The sequence below is a fragment of the Athalia rosae genome, chromosome 1 (assembly GCF_917208135.1).
Source record: "Athalia rosae chromosome 1, iyAthRosa1.1, whole genome shotgun sequence".
Lineage (NCBI taxonomy): Eukaryota > Metazoa > Arthropoda > Insecta > Hymenoptera > Athaliidae > Athalia > Athalia rosae.
Genome location: NC_064026.1, coordinates 1,286,228 through 1,314,126, shown reverse-complemented (window position 1 = coordinate 1,314,126; position 27,899 = coordinate 1,286,228). Strand labels below are relative to the sequence as shown.

Below are 27,899 nucleotides of genomic sequence, written 5' to 3'. Positions count from 1 at the left end.
GTTCTTGCCCCTTTGTCCCTAAAAAAGTTTGAGGGTAAACAATTTTCAGAATTGCTACAACGCGGCTACTCCCGGTGGCTACCGCGGACGTCCGTCGACGGGACGGTCGCCTCGAAATGTCAGGGAAAACCAGAAACCGGAAGACACACACACCGAATCCATCTCCTGTCCCCCATGCGTTCAGCGGCTCCGTCTTATTGTTAATTATCGCGAACAACCTCGAGGAGAACAACGTACGATCTTTGGGAAATTGAAAATTAGCACGAATATTCAATCTATTTAGCTCGTACGTCGTATGAAAATATAGGTATATATACATATATGTACGAACGATATCCTGCGGCAGCGTTGCTATATCGACGAGGTTGACAATTAACGGAGGTTTACGTCCCATCAAGATCTCCGAGAGGCTTCTTCAATCGCGCCAAATGTATTGGTTTTTTTTACGACACCACCACCACCGCCTCAGCTACCGCGCGTAGTCGAGCGAGCGTTCCCCCTATACGGAGAGAAATAGCCGCGCTATACCCTCGGTTATACTACTTGTTCCCGATCGAATCGGCGACCCCCCCCCCCCCACGATCGATCGATTTAACTGGGAAAGGCTACGGGTTATGCACGTACACAACGATCCCGTGTGCAGCTGGGCTCGGGCTGCAAAGTGCCCGCGGCGAACGTCTTCGCGCCTACATTTACTCTCACCTCTACGTCCGCACAGAAATTGCCTCGCATGTACGGAGAAGCGAAGAACTTTATACGATTAGTTAAACTATCGCACCGTCGGGAGTTTCGCTGTATAAGTTTCGCCGAGAGAATGTATATACGCGAGCATCGATCCGCGGGATCGTGTGTCCGGTAGGGACTTGTAGTCCATTCGAAGATACACCGAAATTTATTTATTTTTCATAATTCGCCTTGTATGAAATGAACGAGTTCGAATGAGAGATAATAACGTGCCGCCACCCCCCCTTCAGCGGCTTCGCAACCCCGGTATAATTATGTGTGCGGATATTAACGACGCGACGAGTGCGCCGGATGATAATATAAGTGGATTCGCGTATCACTGTATCGTTATAGGCGCGTGCACGTTGAAAAAAAAAAAGAAAAAAAGAAAAAAAAAAAGAAAAGGAATAAAAGAAGAAAAAGTTGAGGAAATTTAACGAGTATAAAAGTGGGGATGATGACATTAAACAGGTGACTTGTAATCTTTGTTACAGAGACTGCAGAGTGGTGAGGGATCCGCAAACGCTAAAGTCGAAAGGATATGGATTCGTCTCCTTCGTTAAAAAAGCGGTGAGTAAACGTCTATATACAAGATAAATATATCCGGGGAGAAAAAGTCTCGCGCGTCGCAGCAGCGATAAGATTAAGAAATCAGAAGTCTGTTTTCGAACCCCCGTCACCCGAACGGTCCCGATTTCACCCAACCCCCCGATTCTTTTTTCGCCCCTTATATTTTCGGGTCTCTCGACATTTCCGTAATTGTTACATAGCAGTTACAACATCTCCTATCTTAAGTGTACCCGTCGAGCTACACTTTCCGATATTCAAATACGCCCGCCGAGGGCTCCTCGATACCCCGGGACTTTATAATTGGGCGCGCTCATACGCAAAAATATATTCCAAACAACGTCAACGATCTATATACTATATTCATGCATGTAACGAAATAATGAGAAGCTTAATAATACCCGGATACCGAAGCACTTTCATTATCTCGAGATGTGGATATCGGTTTAATAATATTGCACGAGTGATAAAAGGAGAACGAGTAAAGAAAAAAAAAAAAAAAGAATCGGAAATTATCCCCCGAGTCGTATAACGGGATCGCTAAAGTGCACCGAGCGTTTCTTACCGCGTATGCATCTGCGCGGGGCACGGGGACGGGGGAGGGGGGAGGGGGGAGGTGCAGCGTTCCCGCAGGTCCGGAGCATCGCGGGGGTAATAACGAAGGGATGCAGCGCCGGTGATCTTTAAGCGTCGGGACGCGTCTGGCATGATTATATCACTATTGTTACGGCGTCGTTAACGTTAACGTTTTATCAGCGATCTTTAAGTCACGGGACAGCGTGCATTTGGTACGTAATATCGGAGGGCTCATCCCCGTAATACACGCCGCGCGTTAAGCCCTTACCGCGCTCTACCGTCGAGATGCATCCCCCGGCCCAACCCCCGAAACCCTCTCGGTTTGTTCGCCTCCCCGCTCCATTAGGTATTACCGCGCCGTACTCCTCTCTCTCTCTCTCCTCTCTCTCCCTCTCTCTCTCTCTCCTTCCGATCGTGCGGCTTCCAATCGAAACTTGGCTTTATATTTTACAGCGCCATTCTCCCAGATGGCATTATCTCTCGCGTTTTATTAGACCGAGCCTCCTCCCTTCTCTCCCTCCCTCTCTCTCTCTCTCGCACTCTCGTTTTTGATTTATTTTTTCTTCTCCTCCTCGTCGCTCTCCTCCCTCGGCCTTCCTCCTTTTTTCTCTCCCTCCTCACCTTATTCGCTTCCGCCAAAAATCCGTAACGTAAATCACCGCGCGCTCAGATATCCGCGGATGCCTAATAGCGAAGAAGGCCCGAAGGTGGTTTTTACCTCATCCCTTTATTGCTTCAACCCCTCGAAAGGTTTATATCAGCCTCTCCCGGACCCTGCGCACGGGAGGACGGTACGGGATCCTTGCGGACTTTTGCGGTCGGTTCAACGGTGGTATGTGTAGGTGTATATATACCATTATACCCTCATGGAAGACGACGTCCCGTCGTCTCGTCTCGTCTCGTCTCGTCTCGTCTCATCTCATCTCATTCGTCTCCGGCTACAACTACTATCCTCCGCAAACCCCCCGACTACCTCGTTCTCCGGTTCCGTTTTAATGCCCTATCGATCTCGACTACTGACATCTATACACCGTCCGGGATTACTAATACCGCTGTGCAAAAGCTGCAAGATACGTAATAGACACTTGCCGCTGCACCACCACCGAACGCGATACCCGAGGAAATTCTACGGACGGGAAGAAAGGGGCGCGCCACCCAAACGGACGGGGTGTATATATACCTACCGCTGAGAACAAGACCACGCCGCACCACGTATCACCGGGAATAAGATATAACGTACATTACCCACCTATCTGCTCACCTATCTCCGGAACCCGAACCCAGATATAACCCGAACGACTCTACCTACAATTATACACTTTGCTACGTTTGCCGAGCGTCATAATTGTGTGCGAAGCTCAAAGATATTCCTTGCGATATATTCGCCATCGCTGATTGCGTCGCGTATCGATATTCGCGGTTCGAAACCTCCGAGGTATCTGAGAGATATAAATTGCGAAGGGGGGAGAAAAAAAGATCCGCAAGTGCAGCGGGAACGAAAGCGGAAGTTGAAGGGCCGCGGGATGCCACCGTAGAGATGGTCGTAAAGTTGAAAATTCGTATTATACGTTCATTGTTACGCCCTTGGCATGATATCCGGCTATTAGTATCGGGAATATGAATATAACGGTGAGTACACGATCGGATATATATTTTTGTAATGACGGAAAGTAGTCGCGGAAGCCAAGATAACGGAAATTATTATTTTATGATATATCGTAGGGATTGGGGAAAATCTAGCGGTTTGCCAAATTTTATTTCTCGATTCTCATCTAAATCTGATTAGATGCTCGTTTAAAGTTTTATTAGATCGTTTCTTATGCTCCTCGAGCCGGTCGATTGGCTCGCCATGTTCGACGTTCCCCCCTTTCGCTGAGAATTCCTGACTCGGTTTCGGTTTAAATGAATCTTGATTCCTCGATAGGGACATCACGGTGACCCCCGCACGCTCTCAATGTCGGCGTACTCGGGGGACTCGCCAAAAACCGATCGATCCGACGATAACGGCGTTCCGATCACCCGCGGAGTGCTTCCCGTCGAATGATCATCTCGCAGTAGCGCGGAAGAAAAAAAAAATATATATATATACGTATACCCATAGGGCAGAAGATTCTTCCCCATCCCCCGATAAATTCTCCCCTTGTTTTTTCTTCTCTACTCTCTTTTTTCAACTCGAACACTTCAGACGAGTCGAAAAACTTTCATCTTCGTATTTGACCTTTGGTTGGAATAGGAGAAAAGGCAGCGACGAAAAAAAATCACCCACCGTCGCTACGGTGGTATTTCTCTATGATGCAAGTTTTCCACAAAGGAGCATCTGGGTACCCCGACGTCGATCTTATTCCGATAAGTAGAAACAACGAAGTTCGTTTTTGCGTGTAGATATCTTTCTTCGATATCGACGACTGAAATCGTAAAATGTCTCGGGCTTCGCACGGAGTCCGAAAATTTCCGGAAACCCTGCAGCGTCTTCCGTCGGAGCAAAGTAATCGGCAGCCTTTTGCATAGCCATTTTTCACGAAGCGTCGGAACGTTGATTATCCTTTTTCTCGCTCGAGACAGAACTAATGGATATCTAGCGGTGACTAGCGTCGGTAGTCGGTCTCGACTAGGTATAGTTTTTCTCAGCGGTAAAAAGAAGATGGGGTAGGTAGCGGGTAACGTGTAGGCAAACCGCAACGAGCGATAGTCGGACGGCGGAGAAACAGAAGCGGCGATACCGGGCCAAGGTAGAGAGGCTTAAGTAGTACGGATCCTCGCGACTCCTCGGCTACTCGGCTACTCGGCTAGTCGGTGCTAGTCCGGGGGTACGGTATGTACACAGATCCGCGTACGTACACCGAGGTATACACCTATACCTATCTACGTACGTACGTACCTCGCGGATCTATGCGAGGCACGTCCACGTACGGGATAGCGGCAGCGACTGGAACAGGGTGCAACGCGGGTACGCGGGATAAGGATAGGGATAGAAAAGGAAAGGTAGGGTAGGGCGGAGGGATATGTCCCTCGCGGGCAACGCTCGTGCAAGTGGAAGTGGAAGTAGAAGTGGAAGTAGAAGCAGAAGTGGAAGTGGAAGCAGACGTACAAGTGCAAGTAGAAGTAGAAGCGGAATATCGATTCGAGTCAAGAGGCTCGGTGCCGTCGCTCCCTCCGCTCCCTCCGCTCTTTCCATCCCTCTCGTACGTCCAACCCTTCCAACCCTACCCCCTCCCGCAATGGCCTCTGTGCAGCTTTCGGCTATCCTATGTAGGCTAACCGCTGAAATACAGATAGTCCCACATTGAGATGAAAATTTGAATCGGAAACATTTTATCCCGTGGGACAAGCGTCCGGCCCCTGTCGTTCCGTCTCTTCGACGTTTATACTTTTGCGAATCTCGTATGATCTGTATACGAGCCAATGGTACGGAAAAAAAAGATACCGTACGTACACCGGACGAAACCGTTCTTTCCCAATACACATGCGAGAGCGGCAAAAATATTTTCAGAATATTTATTTCAACCATACTCGCACACCCATCTACGGTATTGGATTGCCCTCTGCCGAAATGTAAAACACCGTACAGAAGTTGATGCTTCGCTATTATTATTATTGGTATTATTATTATTATTATTATACCCCTTTCGTAAACTCTCTTTTCCGAACGAATGAGAATATTTTTTCATACGCCGATACGTTCCTAGCGAAAGAGTACGATGGCGAAAATAAAAACGAATGAAAAAAAACAAACAAAAAAAAGAAATAACAAAGAAAAAAAAAAAGGAGAAAAAAGAGGAGGTTGTTCCACGGACAACGACCACGGGGAACGGAGCAACCCTTAAAACGAGCCTAGCGCGTCCTCTTTTCCCATCCTACCGGAGCATTCTTCTTCGTCTCAATGCCCGAGGCTATTCCTTCCGGTCGAATTTTCCAGGAGCTATAGCGCAGCAGCCGATAATCTGTCCGTTCGTCCATCTCTAAACGGGTCTCTGCTCTTGAATGGAGAAGACCGATCGAGGGTGCAACGGTATAATCCTGAGCTACAAAAGCGTTATTTTAACTCTATAAAACGTTCCTATACGGGGTGGTATGGGAAACAGGGAAAATAAAGCGAAAGAAATCAGCTTTTAATTATACCGCAGTTTGCCGATTATAGCGGAAATAATTTTCGAGCATTATTCCGTTAATTCCGTTGCCTAACTTGTTCGGAGTTCCGTGGGTCGAGAGTGAAAAAAAAAAACAGAAGAAAAAGAAGAAGGGGCGAAAAAAGCTCGCGGACCGCAGTCGTTGAGCCGCTTTGCTTTGGTGTTTCGTTTATAGCGTCCGAACCGCATAGCGCCGCAAAGACGCCAAAGAAATGGTCGAAATACTCTCTAGCGTGAAATTAAGTACGTCGCTCTGAGGTAGAGGTAGAACCATCGTCTAGTTCCGAAGACATCCGCACTGTTTTTATACGCTCTCTCGCTGTATCCGGTAATCCGATCTCATTTCAGATACCGTCGCAACTGTAGGGGGAGGGACCTCCACTTTCGAAGCGTCCCGCCGCGATTTTTACTTACAAACGATCCATCTGGACGCACAAACCGCTATTTCTTTTTAAGAACGCGAATCGACTTTTCGCAAGACGATATCACTCGTCGATGAGTATACATACGTATTCGTGTGTGAAACGTGGTTAATTTTTTGTCTTCTCCTTTTGTTTTCAGGAAGCGGAAAGCGCCATCGGCGCGATGAACGGTCAGTGGCTCGGCAGTCGCAGCATTCGCACAAACTGGGCGACCCGCAAACCACCGGCGCCCAAGTCTGAAGGTAGGACGACCAATGGATTTATACGTCTATACACATGTACCATGTTTCGTTATCCGAATTGCGAATCCCTTAGGTAATACACCTGTCCCCCGTACCACCCACCCCACTTGACGTTAATTTTCCATATATATATTATATATGTGTGTGTGTGTGTGTGTATCGACATATGTTATATATCGTGAATCGTATACACTCGCCTCCATTGTACCGCAGCTCGTACGGTCGTTTCAAATTTGAGACGAATGTGAATCGATGAAAAAATAAGCGCGGTACAACGATCGATAACGTCACGACGCATGACACGTGTCCCAACCCCGTCCCAGCTGTTGATGTTGAAATTTTTCGATTCGGCGTGCAAAGACAAAGAACACGGAACGAAGGGAGGAGAAGAATATCGGGGCATTAAATACCGTCTCGAAATTTTTTTTCACCTCAGCAAACGTCGGAGTCGGGGATACTCCGCGCGAACGGGTCGAGGAAGAATAGAGTAGAAAAGAAAAGAGAATGTCGGAAAAAAAAAAATACAATAAAATAAAAAGTAGAGAACAAAAAATCGGCGAGCAACGTGTACCATGGGGTATTCTTCGATCGAAACTTCGATATATAAGTATAACTCTTTGAGAAGTGTATAGGTCGGCTAGCGTAAAAACTGTGGTAACCACCCCGTGACCTTTGGACGTCCTCCGGGACGCACCTCGCCCGCTTCTACCACCCGTCTATGCACACGGTGGCGGAAAATCCGCGAATCTGTACTCACCATCTCATACCTACCTACCTACCTACCTACCTACCTACCTACCTACCTACGTGTCACTTTGAAACTAGTGCCTTCTGACGTCGCTTCGGGTCTTGCCGAGGGTATAATGAAGAGCGCTGGGTAAGGGTGACGCGGAGGAGAAAAAGAAGGAGAATGGGAATGGGAAACGGGGAGGGGGTGGGGGGTGGGAGTGCAAAGAAGGGGGAGGGGTTAAGCACGAATCCAATTCAAGTTACAAACTAAACGCATAATGAGCTTAGAGGTAGCGCCCAGAGCTAAGTAAGTATTATTATATTATCATAAGCGGCTCTCTCTTCCCGCTTCCCTGTCACCCGCAACTAACTAATTTCATTCCACCAGTCTTTAATTAGTATTCGACGCGGCGCGCCCCCCCCCCCGCCTCTCAACTTTTTGACCCCTCTCGTCCTCGATGGCCACCACCTTCGACCCGCCGCGTTACTTCCACGCGTCACCGCTGAGAAAATTGATTCGTACGGTACGTCGCGCGATTTCGAGGTCCGCGTCTCGTTCGCCTCTCATCTTCGTCGTTATCGTCGTCGTCGTCGTCGTTGTTGTTTATTATTTCAAAACAAAATTCATCCACCCCGCGAAAGACAGGAGGCGACGAGGTAGGACGGCGTTGGGGATGGTCATTTTTCACCGCATTACCCGTGAACATTATTCTCGCGTTACCCAACCATTTCTTTTTCCAGATTTGAATTTCAGAATAGTTTACCCCACGTCGAGGGCCCGTGCGGTAGCCCGATACCCGCACAGCGCACAGCTATTCGTCCCAAAACTAGATCGCCTTTATATGCCGTGAAACGAGTACGCCCGGAGCGACGCGGGATTTTCAAGTTGCAGTCGGTCGCATCCGAGAGGTTAATATTTTACACCCTTAAAATCCACTCCGAGTAGAAGAGCGATTTTTCAGAAAAATTAAATCGCGCTCGAACGTAGGGCGGGTGCGAAAATAAGCCGACTCGAAAGAAACGGCGAAGGGAAAGGGGAAAGAGTAACTCCGATATACCAAAAATTGATAATTTTCAACGTACATACATAGGTGCCGGGTCGGGATATTAGGTATGCAGCGACTGATCGATCGTTTGCTCGCGGTTACCGCGACCATCCTCTCCATTCTAGTTATGCGGCAGAGGTTCTTTGTGTCGGTTGTTTCGCACCCCATTAACCCACACGAAACCGCGCCGTATCAATTGCCCTACGCTATATACGTACGGAATAGCTTCGATAAACCTCGACCGCAACACTTGTTGCTAAAAAATCTTTTCCGATAATCTACCTTTGTTATTCCTACCCCCGAGATTCTCCCTCTCGCCGCTATACCGTCCCCCCCTTCCGTTCTACCGATTCTACCGAATAAAATTCTCGTCCTCGCGATACTCGCGATAATCCGTCCCCGAGCTCGATTTCCATCTCCGCTCGTCGATAACCGATATAACAATAATTACGATACCTGCAAAGGATTAGGGGACAACACCCCCCCACCGGGGATGCGACGCAACGCTCCGTGTACCACGTATGCGCGCTCTACACTCGACGAACTACCCGGTAGAAGAGCAAGAACGAAGGGCGGGGGAGGGGGTGGGGGGGGGGGGGAGGGATGGCGAAGAGGAGCGGCGGGTGCGGGGGCGAAGGGGTGCACAAAGCGGAGCTTGCGGCTTATCGCGAATGATGTATACGTGGCCGATTACCCAGCTTTGTAATGCGCGTGTTTACCGGCGTAAGTGTCGAGCCGTGTCAGAATCGTGCGAGTCTCGTCCGATCCACGACATACGCATGCGTGCGTGCGTGCGTGTGTGCCTACCGTCGATGTGTTCCGCATATCATCCCCCGTGTTCCAGACCGCGAGGCGTCTCTCCGTCCCCTTCGCTCCCCCTATCACACCCCCTCCCGCCGCCGCTACACGAATTATACCCGACGCACATACGCGGCTATACCGTACGTACGTACGTACAGCCGAGTCGAAGGTGCAAAAGGAACACGTTACACCGTACGGAGTTGGCGAAGCACATACGCGTATCGTATCGACTATTTCGAGCTACACGTCACCCCGAGCCGTAGGTACGAGTAGCAGGTTTAATGCGGGGAGGTATCGCGGAATCGAGGGGCGCCGAAAGGAGGCGAGGTGACCTCGGAACGAGGTGTTCGCCTCCGTGGCGCGTATGCGTGACTACGTGCAGGTTGTCCTCTTGCAGTCCGCAGGGGTGCTCCGCACGGGGTTAGCGTTGCCACTGCTCCTGCCGCCGGTTGTCGGTTGTCGGTACGCCGGTTGTCGGTACGCCGGGTTCGGACTGGGGATATCTTATCTTATCGCGAAACTGCTATCGGAGTATATCCTCGACGTCGTTACCTGGGGCTCCCGCGTTACGGGAGTGCCGCAGACACCCGCATATTATGAACACACGTTATGAGAATACTACGTGTTCGTGATACGGAGATAGATGCAGCTCTCCGATCATCATGCGATCCGTGTACCTACGTCTGTGCGCCCGCCTACACCTATGTTGGTTGTATTGTACCCTAGATTCGCGCGTACCTGCAACGGATGAGGGTGTATATGGGTTACAGGAAATGGACAAGTTATCGAAGGTTAACCGTATAATAGCGGGAGGCGGGGGGTGGATTTTAGACGAGGATTTAAGGGTCAGAGGAGCGTCAGACGTCGGCCATTCACGGTCACCGTTAAACCCGGCCAAATTATCCGAGGGAGAAATTAGCAGCGCGGATTCGAGTTATGGGAAAACTTGCTTAATCACCTTCGACGTTTGATATCAAGAAATCAAGGGGGGCCGACTCTGACTAATCGTAAAATTTTTTTTTCTACGATCGTTCGACTCGCGTCTAGAAACTTTGTAAACCGGCCACGCTCTCGATCAAGATTCGGAGCTTTTTATGCAGATTCTTAGCAACGATTTTCAGTTTTCGGAGTCGCCGATTCGAGGGTAGCGCGACGAACGCGCGAAAGGATCGAAAAATATGGTTCCTATTTTTCAGGGCGTAAGAGATATACATCCGGTCAATCGATTGCTCAATTAGCGTAGTGTCCGGATCACTTCCCGAGGTTTGCGATTTTGGAAACGCTGGTACGGTATCCGCGGGCGCACGCTGCATCAGGTAGCATATAACGGTGCGGTGATTTGGCAAAAGTTTTGAGTAGGTAATACGTGAAAAACGTCGGGATCGATTACCCGCCGAATAAAACGTTATTCGTTCAATGTATATAAAATATATATACGTATACATAGGTAGTAGACATGTGTGTAGAGCTGGCAAGGCATAAGGTATACGGCGTATAGCGAGGTAACGTATAACGTTCGTAATTACGGTTGATTGGTCGAGATGATTTTTATCTTTTATCTAGATTCTGCAACCGCGAACTCCACTCTATCACCGTACGCGGTCGAACCACTTTTTTCCATACATATTTATAACGTGCATACATACGTCTACGATACCACGTACACAGGTATATAGGTACGTACGTACACGTGTAACGCATCTGGATGCTCCACGGTTATACTCTATTCTCCCGCCGCCGCAGGTACCTTGTGTACATTGTACACACGTGATATATATATATGTACATACATATACATACATATACATATGTACGCGCATTTACACCAGCGCAGTTATCGGCATACGGGCGCGGGTACACGTACGCGTCTCTCTACGCGAGTATATGTATACACCTTTCGCCCAGATTAAACGTCAACAATCGGCATCATCGTATACGCTCCGTCGGTTGTTGCTTCGCGGTAGGTTTTTAATATCTTGGCTGCCTGTATCAAAATAGCCCGCGGAGTTGCCCTCGGACCCCTAAACGTATCTGGGGGGGGGGGGGGGGGGCGGAGGGGGCGACGCGAACGTCGGTAAACAGTCGCTTGGAATGATAAAACAACGCCGGAAGCGTCAACGTCTGCCCCATGGCGCACTGCTATTTCCACCTGTCCAAACCTCCCTCCCTCCATACCCCCCCCCCTTTCTCCCCCGCGATTTACCTACGCAACGCATCGCTTCACCTCTCCTGCATCCGACCGGCGTTACTCACCCTCGCCCTCGCGCTCTCCATTCGCAAAAGGAACGTTTCGCTTCGACCGCGTTACGGTCTTCCGGAAACTCCCGCACTCGAAATCACGATATTCAATTTGGAATAGGAATTTTTTCATTCCTTTTTTTTGTTTTTTCTTTATTTCCAAAAGACGAATCCCTGAATTGAAGAGGTAGACGGGAATATACGTGCAGCGTGTGCGTGTGTGTTTAGGAATACTTTTCGACCATAGCGCAGGAATTATCGGCGTCGAACGGAGAGTCGAGAGATCGATGAAACCGCATGCGTACGTATTTCATGCATACGATATCGGATTACCCGGCACCCGGTTGGAGCGAGTTACCGCGAAGAGAATATAATTCTTGGGTCGGGTTCCCCGGCCTTCGTCCCGTCTTATCCGCGCGCGCGGGGCTAAATTTGAACATTCGCGAAACTTTTTATCGGGCGATAAGCGGTTTCGCCAGCTTATCCACAGGTAGGTACGGGCCCGGGGTATTACTGTCAGTCACGAGGTGGAGGCGAGACGAAGCGAGGTACAGGGCCGAGGAGGGCGGCGACTCCTTTTTCGAGAAAAAAATATGCCCATCGCGTGGAGATCATGCGATTTCGTTATCCCGGAAAATTCACCGTGTAATTACAATTCTCGCTCGACTCCGCGGTGTGGTCTCGACGCGGCGCGGCGTTGTTTTTCGCGAGAGGCGTCGATGACGCGATTCTCAATTCGTCGAGCGGTTCTTTTGACGTCGACGAAATTCCGAGGGATGACGTGTACCCCCGCGTCGCGTCGGTTCTTTCTTCCTCGCGACGCGGCGCGGGTTAGTCGTCGATTGCTCGGTGGGTTTTCCTCGCCCGAGTGATTCGACGTTCCGACTTTGCTTAAGGAAATCTGTTCCCGCGAGGAAAACGGAGATGGAAAAATTCGAAAGGAAACGGTGAATCCGATTGAGAAAAGAAATTAAAAAAGTGGGAAATCGGTACAAGGATTGAATCAATATTTGTTTGGAAGATTCGTATCGAGATAAAGAAGGAGCGACGAATTCCTTCTTTTTTTTTTTTTTTTTTCTAATTTCACGCGTGTTCGAAGTACAACTCAACCGGCGCGAATGTCGCTGAAAATACCGACGACGGAGATTCGAACGATAGCGTATAATAATCTGAACCACGTAGAAGCGTACGCCATCGCCGTTTCCGGATCGTCGCCTCACCCGTTACCCTCCGCGCTGTTGAAGGTCGAGGATGCCTCGGAGGCGCTCCGACGTCGTCGTAGTCCTCGTCGTCGTTCCACCGCGATAATTAACTCGGTCTTCGCGTCCCCGTCTACTCGGTAGAGGTACCGAACCTGCCGTATAACGCACCTCGGAAACCGTCGCGACGCGACCACCGCCCGGGCTCCGGGTTACGGATACCTACGCGTCGTAGGCCACGCGTCTCCGTACCGGTAGGGTGTACGCAGCTAACAGTTCTAGCCGACTTTGGAGCAAAACCCGCGTTTCGTAGTCCCGCTACCGCTCTCGCGATAATTATATAGCCGCCTCGATCATTGTTCACTCCTCGGTGGTCGTCGTCGCGGAGCTCGTGCTTAAAGTAAGAGAGCTGGAAGCAAGAAACGTAGAGCGAAACGCAGAGCGCGTCTATACATACATACAGCTACTTTAAGATCCGCGAGGCGTTCCGACGCCACGAACTTTGCGGGAACCGGGTGCAGGCTTTTCCCAAGGGGGGTTGATAGCTGGCTGCTATACCCGTTTGGGAGACGAAAGGGCGAATATAACGCGTATAATCGTTACGAGCGCGGAAGTACCGTTGGGCCTACCACGCGCGGGCCTATCGTTGCCTCACCGTAATTAAATTAACTAAATTATATTAAATTAAGGGTCTTATATCAATTTCATCCCCCGGCGCGTTACCTTGCATTTCGTATATTGCCCTCCGTCCAACGTAACAGAAACGGACAACGTATAGTGACTACACCGACCCTTGGCGCCCTTGGCATTCCTCTGCGCTACACTCCTTCCTTCCTCTTTTCGATCCTTTTTCTTCTTTTTTTTTTTTTTTTCTTCTCTTTGATCCGCCGGACTCTGGATTCCGTAACTTCGGAAGCTATTTGCCAAAGTATATACCTATACGCGGAATCTATTTACCGTACTATATGTATGATATTTATTCGCGCCCTGCCTCCATTTGTACGTGTATAGCTAGCCCCGCTGTTATGTTGGTATAGGTATAATCGGTAAAGTTTTCGGCTACCTATTCCCACGGGGGTGCGGAGGGACGGGGGGGGAACGGAAGGGGAATGAAGAACAGACGTGCTCAGCTGTGTTCCGCCCCCTCGGCCCCCGGAACGGCGGTTCCTCCGCGCCTCTGACCCCCTCTCCCCTCCCGCCCCGTTCTTCGCTGACGTCGGCTAACTCGATCGGACGAAATTCCGGGAATCTAATTTCGCCCTAATTCGTTCGTTCTCATCTCTGCAGCCACTTCGATGGGTCGAATGGGAATGAACCGCGGTGGACTACCTTTACGCAAAAGACGCCCGATTACGCAGCTCGCTTTCAACCCCATCCGACATTTTCCCGACCCCCCGAGATCCCCATAACCTCCTTATCGAATGTATGGGGATACGCGATATATTTTATTCAAGAGTTGGCGTTACGAAGAATTAGGCCAATCAAGCCGCTGGTCGGCGAAGCCTGAAATTATGAAGCTGTTTGGGTAAAACTCTCTTACGGGAATAACCGTTATCCCCCCCCCCTAAGCGGAGAACACATCGTGTAATTATACTTCTATCTGCGATATTAATGCAAAAATTCGGTATACCCTGCACCCGCATAGGTCGGTGTAATTGGAGTTCCGTCGAGATGGCCGTTTTTTTAATCGCCTGCCGGAAAAGGAGCTTAATTGTATTCCGTAATACCGGCGTTGCTGCTGCTGCTGTTGTTGCATCTATAGCTACGAGGGGATTATATTCTGATAAGGTATAGAAGCGTATAGGTATGCGAGTAGTTTCAATAACTATGCCGCCGGTGCGCTACTGCACACTTTCATGCGATACTGCAATAGACGAATTCTTAAGGCGCCAAATTTTTTTTCTTCCAGCTCGCAACTACCTACTTTCCACCTCCTAGCGTGGTTATTCTCTGCGAAAAAGACCGTCCTCCCTCCCCCTCCCCACGTTCACGTTCCAAAACGTTCTGCATTAAATTGTCGTAATTTGCCGGCAATTGAATCAAAAGAGGGGGAGGGAAGAAAAAGGGGGTAAGAGAGACGAGTAACTTGGCTAGAAAAGGGAAGGAGGGGTGAAACGGGGTGGACCTCCTTTGTAACACTCGCCTGCCCGCAAGCGACTGGTAGCTAGCGCGAGTACCGCGGAATTGTACAGGGTAGTGCAGGGTAGTTGCTAAATGGGTGGCTTCGGCGGTGACGACGGAGGGGGGCGGAGATCGGGGTGTGGAAGGAGAAAGGCGTTTGGGAGGCGGAAGCGGCAATACTTTTACGGGTTTCGTGTTTTTGCGTAGTTGGTACCAGGCGACTCGTTTGTTCGAAGTACCTTACAGCCGTCCAAAGCTATCGTCGTTAATATCGTTCCGTATATCGTCTACCTTATACCGCGTAGCTATATGCAACCGGCTCCCTATATACCGTGCACCATAATACAGCGCGAGACTTAAAATAATTAGCCCGGTACACGGCATGAAATTCCCGAGTGCTTCAGCCTCTGGATCCTTCTAACCCCAAAAACTCACCCCTCCCCCGCCCCCCTTCCAATTATGAAACGCTCCCGTTGTACAACGTTAATAGTGGTAAACACGTATAATCGCAAAATATGTAGTACGATAAACTTAGGAATTACGAATTTTCCCAAGAAACGAGATTTTTAATGTTCTCCGGTATATAAAGTCACCTTAATAAAATATTAAACAATAACAACGAAAATCGGAAAATACAAAATCAGATTCCCTCGTTATACACGTTTTAATGGGGTACTACCCCCGGCGTATACCGACTTACTTGAAAAAAAAAAAAAAAAGAAAAAAACAAGCCTGACAATAGATGATTTTCAATGGAATATCGTCGCTTGGATTTGTCATCGCTTAAGAATGCCGGCGTGGTAGTGCGCCACTTATGTACAATAATATAACGGAGTCGGAATACCGCGGGGGGTTCTGAATGGTTCGGGGGTGGTATTCCCACCCGCGGTGCGTAGCTACGGGAACTCGAAGAAGCTGGGGCCGTTTACAATATAAATCTATAGCGAAAAATACGGAAAATCTCGGTGGCTCTCTCGACTTTGACGGCGAGCTTACGGCGGGGTGCCCATTCACCATCGAGTGCCGAACGTTGTTCTCACTGTGGAAGGCTTTTTAGAGATGGTCTAAAACCGAAGACGCGGGGGTGCGAAGGTGAAGAGAGAAAACGCGGAGAAGGAAAAACGGGAAAACGCCGCGCGAAGGAGGAGAAAAAAAATTATGGGAAATGGGAGAAAGCGAACGGCGAACGGAGAAAGAAGGAGGGGCGCGACGCCCCCCCCCCCGATGTTTATTCTTCGTCATATAATATCAAAGCACAGGGCGTAAAGAAATCTCGAACAAGATTTTCAAATCACCCCATTTCTTCAGCCCCCGTGGATATTTTCGTTCGGCAAATCGAGCGGTAAACGGGAATTAGTTTCCCTTCTTTTTTTTTTCATCCAACTCGCCTATCGTTACAAATTTTGTTTTCCCTCTTTTGTTTTTCTCTGTCTCGGTACGAGAGGTTCGAATTTTAATGAGCCTGAAGAGAGATGAGGACCGCAGCGCAGGATAGCTCGTACCTACCCGTTCCTATATTATCGCTGATTAATGCCGCTTGACCAGTTTTGAATGCCAAGCGCAACCCTTTTTTTAGCGGGTAGTTTTAGCGGTTACAGAATTTTTGTTAAAGTGAACTTGACAATAATTAATGATGGACAGAAAAAGTGAGGTAAGGCGAGAGGGGTGTAGACTGAACGCTCGGGTTTTCCAGTTCAGCAAAACTTTTAGGGTCAGAGAGAAACTTTGCGAAGTTTAATGAAATTTACACTCTATAGAAAAGCACCTCAATACCCCTGTCTTTGGTGTACAATAAAAGTCGGAAACGATAAGCAGCAAAAGCTCCACCGGCAACAGTAGCGGCGTTAGCTATCGAGCTACAAACGATCGAAACGACTGCCTTCAAGGAATTTCCGTATAAATGCGTGATAAAAAAGAACGCTCCGAATGGCCGATAAAATAAATAAATAAACAACAGCGACGAGAAACGGGTGAAAAATATCAGAGGAATAGAAAATAGGGAGGAGAATACATCGATCCGATTACCCGCCGCACTTCTTTCCTAATCGTCGTCGATTAGGACGAATTCGCGACTCGAAATTAATATCCCGTTCGCGTAGCGGTCATAATTAGAAACATCGTATGCCGACTCACCCCCCGCGATCACATCTATTCGTGTACAGTGTAGAACGGTAACGGACTTTGACTCGGCATCGGCCAACGGAGGGCGACCCCTTTTATTGGGGGGTGCCAATCTATTATAGGAAAGTGGAAGGGTGAAATGCTCCAATTTATACGGAGACTACAAATCTTGGCTCGAAGTGCAGAATCCGGCTCGATTCCACAGTTTCTCGATCTAGGACTCCAGGATATCCTGTCCCGGTTCACTACGACTGCCGAGCGTGTGCGAATTAGTGAAATTATTACGGGACCCGCTGAAGAACTTCCTTTCTTATTCTCACGGGAATTTTCGGAGAAAGAGGAATTTACGGGGGGCGCTGGACGGAGTGCGGTAATGGATCGATTGAATTATTCGTTCGCCTTGGTTATTTTCTTTTTTTTTCTTTATTTCGTTTTCGTATCGCGAGTAAATAAAAATAGTGCAGACGGCACATCATTCAACGACTGACAATTGTCGATCGCGGTGAGGTTTTTTTTTTATCTTCTTTCTTACGTTTCTTTTCTCTTTTTCCTAGATACCATTTCAGAAATTGCCCTACGACCTATAACGTTTTAAGCAAATTGACGGCGAGTCGGCTCCCTTAGAATCCACCTGTCGCTGTTTTTTTTTTTTTTCTCATCGTACAGTCACCGTGGCCAGCTATACGTACGACGGATAAGCTATACTTTCATTCTTCGTTGGAAAATGCAGAGGTATAAAATTATATCACACGATTCATCCTTTGATCCGCGCCCCTTTCAGTCCACGCGTTTACACGAGTCAGGTGTGTGACCTTTGCAAGGATTTCGCGAATCGCACGAATCCTTGGCACGACACGACTCTCTGTGATTAGCTCGAAACGTCTGCACTGCAATTTATCTTTTCATCATCGTAAAGCAGGCAGGTAGGCAGGTAGGCAGGTAGGGTATGTTGTAGTCGTACCGGGTGTGAGTGGCAACCGTTCGGTCTACGAGTAACGGTTCATTTGACGAGCTGACCAAGACGATCAAAGTAATTTGTCAAATGCCCGGTATAGATAAGCCCGTGCAGCCGTGTTATTAATCACTGATAAGCCGCCGCACCTTTTTTACTCTATTTTTATTTTCATTTTCATTTTTTCTCAAACGAAAATATGGATCACGACAATGTTACCCCCCGTTTACATACCGCGTATGTAACCTACATGCACATATGACTAATGTCGTATCCGTGTAAACACGTTACGTCGCATCATTTTTTTCAATTTTTTTCCCCCGGGACATTCGCGTCCCCTGGAACCCCTTTCTTTCGTAACACTCGATCAATTAGAGAGGGGGATACATCACTCGCTTGTCAAATTTAAATGCGAATACGCATACGACTATGATTTGTTTGTTTGTTTTTTTTTGTCACTATATGCTTTCGACGAGATACGAAGGGGGCGGTGTACAAACGTATTCGTCGTGTCGTAGATTGAAAATTAGTCGTCGAATGGAAGCGACGGAGAAAAAAAGGAGGTAAAAGGTGGAGAGTCGAGCGTCTGACAAAGTCTAGAGAATTTTGATAGTACCGTCATACTCCGGTATACTTTACGGTGTGGCGGGGTCTGAGGTAAAGTAAAGTTTAGCGGAGGAGGACAGCCGGCGAAAGCGACACGGGCGAGTCAGTCACGGGGTGGAACAACGTTAAAACATTGTTTATTTCCATTGTCCCCGTTATTGCCTGAGGACGAGGAAACTCCAACTTTGGTAAGTAAGGGTTATGACGGGGCGGGGGGGGGAGAGGCAGAGGCGGGGGGCACCGCGTCGGGAGGTACCCCTCGTTTCGCGCGGTATACCCTACCGTACGCTGCCGCCTCGCAAGGTATAGGAATCCGCGTTGAATCGCGTACCCTTTACCGCGTCTTATACGACGTATCCCCCGCGCCAACGACTCCGCACGCTCCGAAATAAACACACGAGCTCAACGGGGACATTATCAACCCTAATAAAGACCCTCGACTACCCGCCCCTCCCTGCCACCAGCGCTACCGCCGCGATTCTCCCTTCCACCCCACTTTTCTTGCCGAGAAAGCTAAGTAACCCCGGCTGTTAAAGTTTCTGTGTAATTTTAGCGAAGGTTTCGTTTTGCGTCGAGCTTCTCCGGAGTCGGGCCGGTTTGAGGTTTCGAAAGCTGAGAGGGGGTCGGCGGTTTAACTCGGCGAGACTCGAACTCACCACCCCCCCCCCCCGTTCCTCGTTCCCGTTCCCATTCCCATTTCCATTTCTATTCCCATGCATATTCCTCAAGAAGATAGTCTTAGCTCGGTGATGCAAAGCGGGTGCTGAACCTCGCGTCTCGCGCCCCGTGCGAAAGGGTTCAAGGGGGATAAGTCGAGGGGGTTGGTTGGATAGATACGAGTACGTAGGGGGAGGGGGCGGGGGGTGGGGGGTGGGGGGACGGGGTTAAGGGAAAAGTTGATGGCTCGAGTGAACTTGGGTCGCGTTACGCGCGATTATTTACTGCTGTTTGTTCGTTTGTTCGTCCGTCTGTTTGTTCGTCTGCTTGTTTGTTTGTATGTTTGTATATTTGTCCGTTCGTTCGTTTGTTTGTTCGTTTGTTTGTTTGTTTGTATTTTGGACCGTTTGTCCGTCCGACGGACCCACCGACCGTCCGTCTGTCCATTCGTCGGTCCAACCCGTTCTCGATATCTGTCACCCGTGTCTGTAAGTCATGCGTTCATTCGTTCATTCGTTCTCACTTGAATATCGCACCACTTCGAACTCTCCCCCTCATTCCGTTCAAAGTGTTACTATTTCGTTCGATTTTCCTTTTCTTTTTTTTTTTTTTTCAACTTCAATCCACGTCAGTTCGCTTTCAGATTCTCTTCCGAATACCAAATAATTATCACACCGGATCTGTAATCGGATTTTCTTATTTTTTTTTGCTCCCCTGCAAAACCTGATAGATTACTCAGATAAAAAAAATAACTTTCGATGCAATAACGAAGGGAGTGAAGGAGAATCGTTGATTTTGGGGATACCGGGAAGTATACGTACCTAATGTACATGGTGAAGTATGTACAGTTTATATAGGGAGTAGCGAATCCCGCGAATTTCAAGCACTTACGATTAGCCGGGGTAGTGAAACGAGGGGCAGGCAATCGGATCGATTTGAATCACAGCTTATTGGAATTGCCACTCGGACCGCGAGACCCGATGGCGTCGGTAACGAGCGAAGAGTATAATGAAATCCATTATTAGAGGAAGAGAGGAGTCCCGAAAAAAAATCGAAAAAAAAAACAGAATCACAAACGATAAAATTTCAGTCAAATAAAGAAACAATTTTCACAATAAAATAGCGAACAAGAAGGTCTTCGGCTCCTTTCGTTATTTCTACATTTATAGTTTATTTGAAGAAGAAGAAGAAGAAGAAGAAGAAGAAGAAGAAGAAGAAAAAAGCAAGAGAAAAGAAAAGAAAACTTCGCGGTGGGGTGTATAAAAAGCCAGCAGTAAAGAGAGGGCTTGCGAAACTGATCTTATCGTTAGTATATCGCGCCAATAAACGTGCCCCACGAATATCGGTGTATCGCGTATAGTCGCGCACACACGTCCTGTGTACATATACCCATAAGAATACACAGAGAACACAGCTGACTGACACAACAGACTCGTTTCGTTGAATTGTTCTCTGGGTCGTGGGGATTGTTTCTTTTCCTCGCCAGCAATGTGCCTCGTGTTATGTTATGCCTCTCTACCCACCTACACGTATGTCGTACGCGAGTATATTTTGTCATCGGTGCGGAAATATTACGCGGCGGATCACTTTTCAGATAAACGAACAATTCTCTTTCATTTTTTTCTCTTTTTGTTATCCTATTTTTTTTTTGTTTTGTTTTTTTTCTGCGCCGTTTGTTGAAAAAATAAAAAAAAAATACCGCTCACCGCTGTTCGGAGGGAATACAAAACCATACCGCATTTATACGCTGTATTTAAAAGAAATCGAAAATCAAAGAGATCATTACGCGTCGCGTGATATACGTGTGTACAAATATATTCCTTTTTATCTCGCTGGAATAACCAGATAAGAAAAAGAAAAGAAGCAAGAAAAAGTTGCACCGATAACGTAGGCAGTCTCAATTCCGAAATCGATTTGTTATTCCCACGTGGAGAAATATACGCACCGATATAACACGGGGGAAGGTGAAAAGGGGGACGGAGGAAGAAGATGCGGAGCTTTTAGTTGAATCGCTCGGAACAGCTCTGTTCGCCCTCGACCGTGAATATATATAGGTGTACGTACGTATATGATATGTACGTGTTCGATGTACTTACCTACAAGTATACCGGGAGAATACGTATGCGTGTAGGCGGGCCATATTTGGCGAAATTCGTAGAGAGACCGACGAAAGGAGGAAGAGAGGGTAGGAGACGAGAAAAAGATAATGTGATGTTAAGATCTTAAAATAAACACATATATAAAATAAAAATAAACACCTCGTTTTAACAAGGATATTTTGCAGGAGGGTGTTTGCAGGAGTTAAGGAGAGATAACTATGAGAGATTGGGCTTAGCGAGTGTGTAAGTGTACCAACAAAAAACAAAACCAAGAAACAAAAAAAGAAATCGCCACCTTATACAAAAACTCTCATTCGTCCTTATTATTATACTATTACAATTGATTGCCAAAAATAATAACAATAATAATGATAATAATCATGACAATAACAACCACACACATATTTTCAAAGATACATCTTCTTCATGGAATATGCTTACTAACTCTCACCTATATGTTACGTAATACTCACGTATCACTTATTTTCACTCACTGTATCACTTCTATATATGATATTAAATTTTCGATATTACGCTCTCGAACATTTATTATTAATAACACTATTATTATTATTATTATTATTATTATTATTATTATCATTATCGTAGTCGAAATTTTCTTCTATCATTTCTTGCATATTTTTTCACAATAATCTCGATATGTTACTCATATATTGATATTTGTTTCGTATATTATAATATATGATAGAATCTTACATTATTTCTTGTTTAATTAAAGTCACAAATATAACACGAGTCACGACACAATTTAAATCAACGAGGTTATACGGCTATATTTTGAAGGTTATTCAAATAATATACGGAACTAAAATTGATAAATATAATAAATCAGATTTCATAACGGAACCAATGATTTTGGACGAAATTCAGCGGATGAATTATCTTTGATCGAAAAGTTTTATTTTACTATCTCATCTTTTTTCACCCTTTTATCCCGAATATTCATTTTTTCACATTATTTTTTTCTTCACGCTATTTTCAATCATCGATATCCACTGTATCGTTATTCTTTTACTTTTTCTATATCCGTTAGATTTTAATTTTGAAATCGAAAAACAGAAATTTTCATAAATTTTTTATATGCTTATTCTGTAACTTGACGAGTGTCATATAATTAATATAGGATATTGATACATTATCCACGCATCCAGTATAATTATATGTACCTGTTATATATATTTTTACAAAAAAACTTTTTCTACATCATATATCACATATATATATATATATACATCTGATATACGGGTCGGTTGAATTTCTAATGATTAGATCTAATTATTCATATTATAAATATTTTTTCTTCTAATTTCTTTGTTACGAATAAATTATATCTGATTGTGAGTGGTAATATTCTATATATATACATTTTTTTTTTTTTAAGTACATTGGCTTTACATTATATATATATACAATAATTGCATGCTTTTACATTATACTTATATAATATATTATGTAAAATTTTTTAAACAAACTACGTATATCATATATCCATATGATATATTTTTACGTAGTTCGCACATATCTATGCCCTCGTCAAGCTCACCGGGTGATCCGGTTGCGGTCATGGGTTACAGAATAAGAGAAAGGTAACGATAAAGTATGCATCATTTTTTAACTTCGTTTACATATATTTATTACATGACAGGAAGAAACCGAGAAAAAATATTTTCCTCCATTTTTCCTTCGATCGTTTTTTCAAGACTCCAGTTTTATATCATTGAAATTTCGATTCTCCGCGAAAGGGGGATGAAACAACAAGGAAAAAAAAAAACAAAAAGCGAAACCATTAAGAGAAAACGGTGAAATTATTTTTGTCCCCGCAAGAGAAAGGATTCGTATACCTGGAATAGCTCGCGTTTGTTTCCGCCCTTATTCTTTAAAGGTAAAAGAGGGAATTACAGGAGCGTTGGTGCTTTCTTAACCGAGCTTATTACCCCTTTTGCTGTTTCGTTGCCATTTACCGGGCGTTCCAAAGACATACCCCTACGTATACGGGAAATTAGGTCGAGGAACGCTTACTCGCAGATATTGTTATCGCAATCCCATGGTTGAATCGGTGTTGCGATCGGTGGAACTTTGTCTTTCTCCAACGTAATAAAATATCGCGTGTTTTATACCGTTGGTATAACGTAGAGGAGCGCGCGAGTGCGTACGCGCGGTGGTGGAAAAGAGGAAGAAATGAAAGAAGGTTGGAAATAAATCCCCTTGACCTGCAGCAGTTGGGATCAGTGAAAGCCCACAATTAGTAGTTCGAAAAGCCAGCCGGCTGCACCATTCCGTGTACCGCACAACGAACCGAATCGAATCGAATCGAATCGAATAGAATAGAATAGAATTGAACCGAACACCATCATCGCCGCGTGGTGTGCAGGCGTGCCCATGCAGACGGTCAAAGTATCGAACAAATGGCGACGACGTGTGAGGCGAATAACCGCGTGATTTCCAATTAATATCAATCAACCGGGCGTCGATTGGGAACCGAGGTATACCTACGGCTATATAGGTAATATAACGAAATCGTTCAGTTTCAAGATCCTGAGGGAAGTACGGTTCTATGTATTTCGCACTTGACCTAATTCCTGGCTAACGACCCCACGTACTGGACAAATAAATTAACGTTTTTACCGCACCGCTACATACCTACGTACCGTACGTACGTTGCGAAATTTGGAATTTTCGACGGACCTCGATTCGAATGGAGGTGAAGAGGACGAAAGAAAAAAAATAGTAGAATTACGCCCGGATATGCCGTATAGCTCGTTATTTAATCGTTTGCGTAACGTGCGGTACCGCGGATAGATATAAATAAATAAAAATAAAAGTTTTGCGCGTCGGAAAAGTCGATATGAGAGAATAAAAATTCCGAATAAACTATTCATATCCTGTATCATAGAGCTACAGCTGGTCTTTTGGTAACTTTTTTAGTAACTTTATCCAAGTTCGTGTTTAACACGAATATATATTACGCGTATATAGGTATACCCGTATACCCCCTATACATATGTATGTGGATACAATTTTATGTATAAAACTACCGAATAACTTTATATAACGTAATCGATATTCAAGCGCATCCCGCAGCTTCGGAAGACGATCGTCGATGTAAACAGGATTCATGACATCGAACAACAGCCGGTGATCCCCAGCTACTTTATTTCGCGATTAGGTTACCCCATTCCACCCCACCCCCGTAGCTACGGCGGATATTTTTCATTAAATTTAACATCGTAAAAGAAAAAAGCGGATAGTACAGAAAAAAAAAAAAAAAAAAAAAAAACAGCTTCGACAATTCATTTCCCGAGCGCGTTTCGACGATGCTTCCTATAAGTTATGCAAAATAATATTTTCCATTTCCCGCAAATTTGCCTTTCTCACAACGTCAGAACTCTAAACTTTTCGCCGTGGAAACGAACGCCAGCGATTTCACTTTTATACGATAAATACCTTACACGGTGAACAAAGACGACGGGATTCGTCGGGTCCACGAAATCCGAAAGCACGAGCTGACCGATGTCGCGGTGTACCACAATCGACGAACAGTTTTAAACGAGCCTTTTCTCGAGGTGTTTTTTTTTTTTTTTTTGTTTTTCAATCCGTTTTCGAAACTTTTTTTCAAAGCTCGAGCTCGCGGGCAATCGTGACAATTTAACGTCGCGTCGGATTCTAATCGCTAACTGCTTCAGGGGCTGCCCGGTGTCTCTAGATGTGATCCGGCAATGTCAATGTTTCACCGTCGACCGTTCCATCCACATCTGAATATACGTAGGACGCGATGTGTGTCAGAGTCATCGATAGAATTGAACGATAGAAACGCTTGTGACACGACGATTCGCTGATACGAGTATAATATATATATATACATAGATACGTTTTTACACATTTTTTTCTAGTTTCGTAGCGAAATCTGCGTGGAAATTTTTGATTCGTGTATTTTGTTTTTTCGTCGTCGGATCGACGGAGTAGTTGGGAAAAACTAGATCGCCATGCGAAGGATGATACGTGAATGAATAAAGAAAGAAAACATAAAAAAAAGTGAAAAGAAAAATACAGGGGTATAGGTGTAATAGGGATATTGTATATCGTACATGGGGAGAGTTTCGCGAGAGGAATGGTTATGGGGTATACACGGTGACAGAAGCACGGGTGGGCGTCACTAACCACATCAATTTATCCATCCGTCGGGTTTCTCGTTTCGTTGAAAGTTTTTTTTTTTTTTTTTTTTCTTTCTGTTTTTTTTTCTGTTTTTTCGCTCTCTTTTTTTGTTGTATTATACGGCGTTATAGGTGCACATATATACTATAACCAATACCGAGGGTTATATCCTGCAACGTTAGCAGAGATCGAGCGACGTCGCATAGCATCACATCGTGGCTCTCGCCTATATATGTATACGTAACTATTTTTTTCTCGCACCCCCTCGAGTCCTCGTCGTCGTCGTCGTCGTAGTAGTCGTCGTGGTCCGTTGGCTCGCAATATCGACGCGGCTTTTTATACGTGTATGAAATATACCTATGTACGTACGTACGTACGTCGTCGTCGTAGTGGTAGTAAGGGTGAAAAGGTAAAGTCCTGGAGGGCTCACTGTGCCTATATAACACGTATATATCAGAGTTTGAAAAAAGGGCCGGAAATGACCGGAAATGACGGAAGAAACCCGGGAAACTCTTGCGCCTGCGAACGTCGGGTGCTGAACCCTGAAACGGTATACGTGTACACAGCCGAGGCCTGAATTCCAGAGTCAAGCACCGCAGCTTCAACCCCCATCGCGTTCACCCTCGTGTCCGCGCGTCTCTGCATAGCGGGCAGCGGCGCTCCGGCCAAGGGATGTCCGTGTAATCAGCTGCCTAATGGGATGGATGTGGATATAGGCCGGCGTCGCACGCGCCCTTGCTCGGGTAAACTTTTGTCCGAGTGGCGAGGGGCGGCGAGGGGTGGTAACGGTAAAAGAGGGCGAGCTTCGTCTCGCGGCAATCTCGCGCATTCGTCTTTAGCTCTCGGATCGTCCGGCTGAGCGTCGGAGTTTCGCAGATGGATTTATGAGGGTGGGAAAGAAAGGGGTCGGTACACACGCTCGGTAATACCGTGCAACGCGCTCCGCTCCGTTGCAGCCCTGCGGGGAGATAACAAACGACCTGCGGCGAAGGTCGCGTTGCAGCGTTAATCGTACTGCCGCCACGTTTCCACCCTTCCGCGCTGTGATCGAGCGCGGGGCGCAAATTTCGTCGTTACTCCGCTACTGCCGCCGATTATAACCGATCGCTGTACGTACACCTTCGTACGTACGTACGTACGTACGAACGAATTTCACCTCTACAACCGACGGTGCCCCCCCCCCCCCCCCCCCACCATCGCGCGGATTTAGAAAAGGGAAACTTCCACCAGCTGCACACCGACAAATTATAGCCGAGTGTTGACTATGCCACGGTGTTGCGATGGTAACAACGACTAATTTACGACGTATGTACGTACGAACTGTATATAGAAATGCTGCGTATACGTACACACGTTTGTATATTCTTATAATGAAATTGCAAACGCACGTGATTTGTTTTCAACAGAGTATAAAGCCAGTCAACCACGCGCTCGCGCCGTTCAACTTCAACGTGAATTAACCGGAATTAATTGAAAATAGTTGGGGGGGTGGTGGGAGGAGGGGGTGGCGGGGGAGGCGGGGGAGGAAAAGGGTAGGGGATTCTAGTTTCTGCTCACATAATCCATAGACACATGTATCGGTATATACCAGATGTATGTAGGTGTATACCTGTACCTGTTTACCTCGACGTATATCTACCTATCCATCTATCCATCTATCTATCTATCTATCTATTGTACATCCACAATTACCTCGTGTACATATTTCGACATACTTATATACACACGCTTACACAACCCCACGTACAGAATAAATACACTACATAGTTTCTCGGTAGATACGTGGTGCAGTGCCGATGTAGATGGGTAAAACGTATAGTGCTGCACCTAACGAATATACTGCGCTTTAGTGGATGTAGGGTTATGCAAGACCTTTGAAGCCAGCGAGGGTGGTTTTACCCTCATCATGAATTCTCTCTGCGCCGAGTTTTGTTCCACTTTTTTCAACTATTCCCTCTTCTCTTTTTTCCTCCGTCGGGGGCGGGAGGCCTTCCTTTTTTGTTTGACCCCCCGCGCCCTTCCTTCTTTTTTTCAACGCAGCCCTCTTTACACCCTCCTCCCCACTATCCTCACTTCGATGTAGGTAGGATTTGTTACATAACGTGTAGATGCGTTACATCCTGTGTATTTTTTTTATTTTCCGGCGGTCCATCCGCTTGGCGATGTGAATTCAGTATCGTAGTATACGTACGTTACGTACACCTCGTATCGTATCTTACTCGCTTGGTCTCGAATTTCTGCATCTCTGCCTTCTTCGGGTGGGGGATGAAAAAATCGAATTAGCGAATACCCACCCTTCTCCCAGTATATACCGAAAGATTGATTCCTTTCGTAATTAAGGTTGGTGCCGAAGATTTTGGTAGTGGCTATACAATTGTTTTTTCATCTTATATTCCTTGATATTTTATTTTTCATCTTTTGAATATAATCTAATTGTTTTTAAGTTTATTCGTAATTCGTTCATTCCTATTTCTCAATCCTATTAAACGTATACTAACAT

The 27,899-nt window shown here is 46.4% G+C and overlaps 1 protein-coding gene across 6 annotated transcripts in view; it reads left to right on the top strand.

Annotated features, from left to right (window-relative positions):
• The window catches only part of LOC105693444 (nucleolysin TIAR), a 360,079-nt gene that overhangs the window by 322,932 nt on the left and 9,248 nt on the right, over positions 1 to 27,899 (top strand). For all 6 annotated transcript variants that reach the window (XM_048653707.1, XM_048653668.1, XM_048653798.1 and 3 more), the window contains 2 exons: positions 1,218 to 1,293; positions 6,555 to 6,657. In XM_048653707.1, the coding sequence (XP_048509664.1) occupies positions 1,218 to 1,293; positions 6,555 to 6,657 (179 nt within the window). The remainder of the gene's footprint in view (positions 1 to 1,217; positions 1,294 to 6,554; positions 6,658 to 27,899) is intronic.